We start from the raw sequence: 9708 nt of genomic DNA on the forward strand, positions 1-9708 counted from the left end.
AACAAGGGCCACAATACAGTACTTTTGTTGTTGTAAACTTACCAATCTTATGTTTAACATTTTTAACATGAACATAATGCAAATCAACTTGCGATTGTGATTGGTTAGCTGGGATCCTATGAACCAGAAGTGTTGACATAATCCAAATTATGCATTTTTATTGGTTTAAACACACAAATATGTCATGTCCACTGCAATCATCTATGAAGGTGTTAATCTGTGGGGAAAAAATGTAGCCCATAGAATTTCTTCTGATACACCGATTTCCAAAACCCCAAAATATACATACTAGATTCAATGAAGACAATGGTGAATGAAAATACAATTATGACCATTTTAAATCTTATTTGAGATGATTTGACATGAAAAAAAAAAAATAGTAAAAGATGGTTTGTATAAAATATATATTTTTTCAACAAAAATTTCACCTTAAGAAATTAATTTACAAGATTTTAAAAACTCCAGGTTGGACTGAATGCATTTTTTATTTTTTATTTTTTTACGTCAGTCAGATTTCAAATGTTTGCTGTGGCTGGTTGCCATATTTCACTCTTTTTTCTTTTAAAGCTCCTCCCATTTTTTCATTTTTTTTATGTACTGCACCTTTCCATGTACGTGTACATACATACTGTACCTACTACATACCGACAACTCGTTGACGTTTGTCAAGTTATAAGGTTTGAACAACACCGCCATCTACAGGTAATTGTATGCATATTCAAAAGTGCAGTTTACGGTACAGTTTTAGTGAAAATTTGAGCGTGTGGCTTCCACTTCAGCACCATTGGTCGTCTGACCGAGCTCGTGTTTGTGCGTCTGGACCAATAGGAAGTGGTTGAGGAATCTAGCAGCTATGGGACGGAAGCGTCGACAAGCGTCCCAGCACCAGTGATGGGATGCCACTGCTTATCCGCCCTGTTTACATAACACAATAATACTTCTCACGAGCGAATTAGAAAATTAATTTATAATGAGATGACTGCGGGCCAAAATGGATACTACGACCGCCACGGATTGCATTCCTTGGCGTACGTGAGTATGACCTCTATTCTTCTCATACTACTGTATAATTCTGTTCATTTCACAAGGCCATCCACCAGATGTCAGTCGTTTCCCAGTTAAATGGGCCACAGTGGCGCAACAAAGTGAGGCAAGTAAATGTACAGGAAATATGTCAGAAATAAAACGAGACAAACACTGCCGTTACCAAAAGATGCATTACATGTACAAAGGCGTGGAACGTGACACATTTTTGTTCACAATAACACTAAACAAATCAACACGTTTGTCATTTACCGTTTTGTATTTTCCAAATTCACGTAGTGTTAAGGTAAAGGTACGTAAAGCCATGTACACAGCACTTATAATTTGTCTGTATTTTTCCAACCAGTGTGTTGTGGCACATTAGTGTGCCATGAAAGATCAGGTGATACAATTTCACTTAATTGGTCCAAAATGGACCAATCATTTACTAAAAACAATGTATCTTTGTTAATTTGTCTATGCCGATGTCGTATGGTGACAGGCAGAAGAATTAAATGCTCTCCACGAGTTATTATAAACCTGTGTGACTATCCACTTTTTGTGACACCCAGTGATATGGTATCCGTCCATGGAAAGAAGGCAAAAGGTTAATTCACAGACTAATGATCCAGGATCAATTATGAGCAACTTGGGGTTCAGTACAAATAAAATAGTATACTGGTATATGTAATATAAAAATAATGAAAAGATTAATAATCATATTTGTCTACTTTAAGCAAACACTTACAGTGGGCCGAGGATGGCAGATGGAGGAAGTGATGATGCAGAGATGCTATAGGCTGAGGCTGACCTGACAGATGGTGCAGGATGGGGAGTCATAAATTGCGAAAGGTGATTATGTGTAGCGTGCACACTTTCTCATCATGAGGAATTTGGGTGTGTTCAAAATGAAGTAATCACATTTAAATGCATGTTAAACAGGAGTCAGTGTCTCTGATTAACCTCAAATAACGGTCAGAGCTGTCAAAATTAATCGATCAATCAACAAGTAATCAATTATCGAATTAATCAACAACAATTTTAATAATCGAGTAATCGCTTAGAGACATTATTTACCTTAAAATACTTAAAATTATTTGAGCTTCTCAAATTGTTCTCTGTTTAATTTTACACTTACAGTCAATGTTTCGTTTATAGATCACAACCTACAGCTACATTAATAACGGTTCAAAGCGGTCGCGATGTATATGTATACGATTTTGTGTTTTATTTTAAAAGCAGTACTAGTTCTCCCCTGTTTTCTTCTCCATCCATTTATTAATGCATTTTATTTACAGTTTATTCTAGTTGGGTGCACAAAGGTATTAAATTTATCCCAATGAATTGAGGGTCAGAGGTGTAATGATTACCTGTCAATCACACGACTGATTCATAGAGACCACCATTCAGAACATTGCTGACAATGTCTTTCCTCCTTTGTATCGTGCTAACAGCTTAAATGAATGCAGTCAAGGTGTACAGTATACTCTAAAAAGAGACTTAAGACCAACTTAATTGAATTGCTTCAAGTGGTAGCACACATTTGAATTAAGTTATTCCATGTCAATATATTAAGTTTAATTAATTATGAGGTCATTAAATTTAATCACTTGAGTTCATTAAACTTAATATATCAATTTTGGATTAACTTAATTCAATTGTGTGTTACCACTTGAAGCAATTAATTTAACTTGGTCAACAACTCTCTTTTTAGACTTAAGTTGATTCAACAATTCTCTTTTTAGAGTGTAATTTCACCCCAAAGTCACTTGGTATAAGGTTCAGCCCATCACCAAAGAAACAAAAACAAACATCGGTGACCTCCTAACTTTAATATCCAGCTAAATCTCAACATTCACAACATTCTTTTAATATGGATCAGATTCAGGAGCACGTTCCTTTTATAGTACACCAATGAGACTGAACAGAATCCCACATTAGCAAGCCATTTGAGAGAGGGTGAAACATGTTGAAAAACAATAAATCAAACATTAGATATTTCATTTTTCCATTTCAAAACAAAAGTTTCTATTGTGTGCATACTAACACCATGGGACTCCTGTTATATGCATGCTATACTTTAAGAAAGATTGATTTAACTGGTGTAAGAGCAACTTGAGGAAGTAAACGTTTCATTGAAGGGAGGGGCATTGACATAGATGCATATAGTTTTAAATGTCACAGTGTTGTGCAATCTATGCCATCTTATGTGGCAACAACACTTATAAGTTACGCTCACCCCCCCCCCTCAAAAAAGATATATAAATAAATAAATATATATATATATATTTATATATATATATATATTTGAGGTTTTTACTCACTCCAGTCTAAAATTAAACCCTAGTAAAGACTCTACTTCTTAAACATCCTTTTACAATAAGTGAGCACTGAAGATTGTGAAACCAAATAAAGTCAGCTGGCACTTCCTGAATGTTAAGCATGATTTGGTCACTGAATGCACGACTGACTGACAGAATAAAGAGGTTTTAGAATTTAGAATTGATGTCCAAGGTGTGTAATTTACTTTGTTTTTGTCCGAAAGTAAAGTAACAATGTTATTAACTGCACATGGCTTTACTATAGTAGCTAATTGTGTCACCTTAGCATTCTTTTGACAAAGCAAAACCATGGCACAAAAACTATTCCAATAAACCTGCTCATTATGAACTTGAACATTTTTCTTTATTTTATCGTCCATAAAGTGTCCACTGGAGGACATACTGTAAATAATGTGTTAATTAGAAGGAGGTGGTAGTATTTTCATGGCTTTATGTTTCTGTTTAACTTTATGGTTTCTGTCTGTGTAGTGTTTAGCAAAAAGTACGTCATAGATTTTCACCCCCCAAAAAATTATGTGTTGTTACATAGCCAAAGACCAATTGTTCTCAACTGGTGGGTTGTGGACCCATTTTGGGTGGGTCCTGCCCAACTAGTAAAATAATTACATTAATATTTGAATTTTTTTCACTAGAGTATAGAAGGGTACCTAGTTCCCACATGGAACTGTAAGCGACAAGAAAGCTGCCTCGCGCTTTAGCCACTAGTTTACAAAACAAATACAGTGCAGCTCAGCCTCTGGCTAGCGGACGTCCTTGCAAGCAATATGCTTTTGCCGGTACATAAAACTAATTTGAAACTTTTTTAGAGGTTATTTTTAAACAAAATATGTTCGTTGGTTTTAACTTCTATAAAAATGGGTTGCGGCTTGCTGGTCTCAGGTTGACAACAGTTGAGAGCTATTGGCATAGACCATGGAACATTTTAAGATTAAATTCCATAGTATAATTGGTTTATGATTTTTTTTAAAATGTCCTGTATTAATACCAAACACAGGCCTACTCCGACTCTAGTTGTGGAAAAAGGTTGCCCACAAACCATGTTACAGTTTCCTTGAGAAAAATATTGATACTGAACCACCAGTTAATCCTGGGGTGGTATCATAAGTGTGTGTTCACGAAGCGAGGTAAACAAGTAGAAAAGTGCTGTGTACTGTACGTTAAGACCATTGTGGACCGCATCTTTAAAATAGTTCATAACTTACTTTGTTTTACTACATAAATGACTTCAAATGAGGGCATTTAAACCTGTTTAGCACCCATTTTATCTTTTTTAGCAGTCATTCATCATTGACGGCAAAGGATTTTCATTGCATTTGACAATTAGTTTTGAACATTGTCCCAACAGGCGCCACAATAGCTCACTCTTAAGCACTCGTATACTTGCCTCAAAAGCAAATTCCAAACACCTTGAAACACAAACTGTCACAAAAAAAGCAAACATTTGAATTTGTTTTTTTACTAGAATTTTTCATGTTTTTTTATTCAGCCGTTCTATTGCTCCCTGATTGGTCCTGACTTGTTGTTCAGTGTTCTTATCAGAAAAGGAGGAAGTAAAAGCATCCATTTGTCAAGGAAGTCTCTGAAATAAGGAAGCTTTAGCGCGCCACCTTACTATTGTGTTCACGTTTAAACGGCCAATATCTTATTTTTCAGTTACAAGCTGAATTGGGCCGTGTTGCTTGCAGTGTCGGATTGACTGAAAAGGTGAAGAGGATATATTCTGATTCACTTCCTCCTACCGGACATACAGTGAGTATAAAATATCTGTCTCTTTTATGATTAGTCTATCAGTTAGTTTTTTTTGTTTTCCTTTCAAAACAAACAAACTTTCATCTCTTCCCTTTGCAAATATTGGTTTGATCTATAATTACGGCAATGTTTTCTTTATGGCCTAATTTAAGAAACAGCTTATGTGCAAAGTGATCCTTTGTCAGGGGATTCCACTGGAATTTGCAACCTGCTGGCGATGGGGGTTGTCCAAATCAGATCAGATATTCAGATATTTCAGTCCCCAAAAATTTGTAGAAATTGGTATTTTTTTAAAGATAAAATATCATTTAAATATATTAATGATTTAGATGAAAAATGAATAATTCAATATACAAAAAATTTCAGTCCAAAGTTGTCTGAAAAAGACAGACAAAGGGTAGATGGAAAAGGTTTTAAAAATTACCTGATAAAGTCCAAAAAGGAAAAGCAGAAAATAACCATAAAATGTCCATGAAATTGCCAAAAGTCAGCAAATCGAATAAAAAAGGCAGAAGCGAAAATGTTAAAAGAGTAACCATAAAATGTCCAAAAACAAAAGAATAAAGGAAGAAAATTTTGGAATTGCCAAAAAAAAAGTCAGAAAATGGATTTTAAAAAGGCAGAAAATAAAATGTTCAAAAAGTAACTATAAAATGTCCTAAAACAAAAGAAATGCATACAATTACCGTAGAATATCTTAAAATGTCTTAAAAAGGCAGAAAAGAAAATCTTCAAAAAGTACCTCTAAAATCTCTAAAAACAAAAAAAGAGATCCCAAAAATTACTTTATAATATCCACAAAATTGCCACAAATATCAGAAAATTTACAGCAAAAAAGGCAGAAAAAATGTTCCAAAAATAGCCCTAAAATGTCCAAAAAAGGAAGAAGAGAGACAGAAAATTACCATATGTCCATTATTTTGCCAAAAGTCATAAATTTGACAGAAAGGCAGAAAAGTCTAAAAATGTATAAAAAACGAATTGTGAAAAATTACAAAATGTCCGACAGGTAGAAGAAAATTAATCCCTACGTTTTGAATGTTGCATATTTTTGTGTTTTTGTGCAGCTCTAATTAGCTCTTGGCCCTCAGTACATTAGACTAACACACTGTTTCCTTCGTCACAGTGTTCAAATGTTTTTCAGTTCCAGACAGACTTTTGGTTATTTCTTTGGTCTAAAATGGCTCTTTTGACAGTAAAGGTTGCTGACCCCTGAGCTAGACCTTGTAAAAAGAAAGGCCTTGATAGTAGGTGCAGGGCTTCACTTCCCTGTGTGTCTTTAGATTGTTTCTTAAACGGCACCGGTTTGCGCTCTGTTGACTGCGGCATTGTGTTCACAGGGAGGCAGCTATGATTGGCCAAGTAAACACTTTGTTCCATCCCACAAAGGCGCACAATGGCGCAAATGCCCATTACACCCTATTCTACCGGCGCAAAGTCTACAGTATAAAATACCAAAACAAGGAAAACTCCTCCAATGCGCACAAGTGACTTGCGCTTGAAAGAAAATAGGGCCTAAAGTCTCTCGCTATACATTGTTTATGGATAGGCAAGAACAATTACGTCATTAAAATCTTGTGTAGAAGTGCCTTCCATTCAAAACGGGAAAATAAATTGCTTGAACTTTAGAAAGTTGTTACTAGATTTGAATGTACAATATGTATCATACACAGTGGACATCCAAGTCAAGTCAAATTTATTTATATAACCCCGTAATCAAGGTCTCAAAGGACTGACAGTCGACAAATATTAATGACATCCTCCCTCTAAGAGGGCATCATAAAATGAAAATCACATGTGAAATGGCCTTGGCTCAGGTTTGGCCAACCCAGGTGTCCTCATCTATTTAACTCAACTCAACTTTATTTATAAAGCATTTTGACAGGTGAACCATAATTGGTCATTGTCTATTTCCTCAGCACAGGTGATTTAATCTTCAGTCGACAGTAAGTGGAAAAATGCGTTTTTTACCCTGCCTTCACATGCTATGGGAAAGATGGACCTTACCACTCAGACACTCCTAATTACGAGCAACAAAATACACAGGGCAGCTGGCGTTGTCTTTGCTCGTAAAATCGAACAATTACTGCAAATAATGAGTTGTAAAGGACAGGTCATTGAATTCTGTATGCTACGTAATTGTGTAGATTCTAAAACAACCTGCTAGCGGACGACAACATCCTGATAAGTGTTAATATTTCTTGCCATTCACGAATCCTACGGCACTCTCCGTCATGTTGAAACTTGAAAAGCTCTCTCAGCTCGAAAATTAGGGTATCAAAATAAATTCCCAGTTGTCCAGTGGAAAATACGACATGAGGGGGCGTTCACGTGCAACATGTGACATGTGGTATTTACCATAATTTCGATACCACATGAAGGCAGCATAAAGGTATCAATTGTACATGAAAAATATTGAAGTTACTTAATTAATTCTGGACAAAAAATAACTTTTTACTGCTGAAAATGGCTCAATGAGTCTATTATCTCATTTTTTTTAAAAAGACACAGGGAAAACTACCAAAATAAAATCAACAAAAACATGCATCATGGCAGAAATAGAGCTAAGTACCCAAGACGTGATGAACATGTTAACATGCACACACATATGAGCCAAGATTATTTAGACAATTAATGTCAAAACACAGGTTATAGAAATACAAAGTAGCAATTGTTTAACTTTTTGTAGGCAATGTACTGTATATCAAACCAGTAACACCCTGTAATTAGCGATCGTAACTTCAACCAGCATCATCCAGTGTATGTATTTTTGCATTTGTTTTCTTCATTTGAGCTAAATTTGACTGACCAACTGTAAAATGAACTGTATTGCAATAAGATCTATTTGTATTTCAGGTGAATGATATCGTGGTAGTGCACCTTCAACCTTGTGAGTGGACCTTTTAAAGGCAGCCGCCATCACTGGGCCAAGATGGCCGACAGAGTGAATAGTCTGCCATTCTTCTATGGCAACATTACAAGAGAGGAGGCAGAGGAGTATCTGCAGCAGCCGGGCACAGGTAGTGGCTTGTATTTGCTACGGCAAAGTCGAAGCCATTTTGGAGGTTTTGCCCTGTCTGTATTACATTCTGGCCGCTGCTACCACTACAGCATTGAAAGAGAATCCAATGAAACATATGCTATTGCCGGTGGGAAAAGCCACAACAGCCCTATAGATTTGATCGACTACCACTCCCAGGAGATGGATGGCCTTGTCTGTCGGTTGAAGAAGCCCTGCAACAGGCCCAAGAACATGCAGCCTAAGGTGGGGCCGTTTGAGGACCTAAAGGAAAAACTCATCCAAGACTATGTCAAGCAAACCTGGAATTTACAGGTGAGACTCCAGTCAGTCGAGTAAACGTTTTTGCTTAAAGGGGAAGTCAAACCAAAAATGTTGTTTACAATAATGTGTTCTATGCGATGGAGGACCAAAACTGCCAAAATTAAAAATAAATAAATGACAAAATAAATAAATAAATGAACAGTGAAAATAAAAATGGATATAAAAATATAATTAAAAAATTAAATACCAAAAATATATAAATAAATAAAAATGCTTACATATATATATATATATATATATATATATATATATATATATATATATATAAATTCTTTTACTTTTATTTATTTATGTATGTTTTTGTATTTAATTTTCTAATTATATTTTTATATCCGTTTTTATTTTCACTTTTATTTATTTATTTAGTCATTTATTTATTTTTTTAATTTTGGCAGTTTTGGTCCTCCATACTATGCAGCCCCACTAATCTGTACACAACATTCTGATTAATATTGAATTTGTGGAATATGAATTAACTTGTTGACTTGTTAACTTGACTGAAAATGGCACACTTGCTCATACATCAAGTAGAAAAATGACCGTCCCCTGAGATGTATAAAAATAAGTAGATTTAGCTATTTAATTCATATTCCACAAACACAATATTAATCAGAATCCTGTGTTTATTAGACTAGTTGGGCCTATATAAAATGAAATAAATATTTTGGGTTGATTTCTACATTAAGAATTAGTTTGTTGAAATTTTGTTTGTGTGTCACTTGTTTGTTGAATCTTAAATTTTGTGAGCAGGGTACAGCTCTGGAACAAGCCATTATCAGCCAAAGGCCACATTTAGAGAAGCTGATTGCGGCCACTGCTCATGAACGAATGCCCTGGTTCCATGGAAAAATAAGTCGTGAGGATTCAGAGCCAAGGCTTCAAAATGGCTCCCGTACAAATGGAAGATTTCTGTGAGTATTTTGCTTATGCATGTGTCTTGAGTACTTCCTGTAAATGCGAGAAATTTTGATTCAAGCATTTTTATTATTTAGGAAGAAAATACAGTGCACAGTATGGCACAGAGCAGTCTGAACATGGCAAATTAAACTTGCCCTGACACAAAGTGAAGATGTGCCAGTTTTTATTGCCAAGCGCACGTGCGCCTGCCTACGAAAATAGAGCCCTGTGTGTGTTTTGCCTTTTCCTTGTCACCAGAGGTGGCAATCCAGGTCCAGAAAGTAAAATCCCTGCCATAGTTTGGCTTTATCCATTGATGCATGCTAAGTAGCTAGGTAAACGAGCACCATGGGA

The 9708-nt window shown here is 35.5% G+C and overlaps 1 protein-coding gene across 6 annotated transcripts in view; it reads left to right on the forward strand.

Moving 5' to 3' along the window:
* Window positions 1–731: 731 nt before the first annotated feature.
* Window positions 732–9708, forward strand: part of syk (spleen tyrosine kinase) — a 28349-nt gene continuing 19372 nt past the window's right edge. For 2 of the 6 annotated variants that reach the window (XM_077542302.1, XM_077542306.1), the window contains exons 1-4: window positions 737–1032; window positions 5019–5114; window positions 7971–8448; window positions 9208–9368. In XM_077542302.1, the coding sequence (XP_077398428.1) occupies window positions 8047–8448; window positions 9208–9368 (563 nt within the window). In that variant the 5' untranslated portion in view covers window positions 737–1032; window positions 5019–5114; window positions 7971–8046. Of the gene's footprint in view, window positions 1033–1856; window positions 1876–5018; window positions 5115–7970; window positions 8449–9207; window positions 9369–9708 lie in introns of those variants that run through there. The other 4 variants (XR_013288108.1, XM_077542304.1, XM_077542305.1 and 1 more) reach the window with 4 other exon arrangements.

The sequence above is a fragment of the Vanacampus margaritifer genome, chromosome 14 (assembly GCF_051991255.1).
Source record: "Vanacampus margaritifer isolate UIUO_Vmar chromosome 14, RoL_Vmar_1.0, whole genome shotgun sequence".
NCBI lineage: Eukaryota > Metazoa > Chordata > Actinopteri > Syngnathiformes > Syngnathidae > Vanacampus > Vanacampus margaritifer.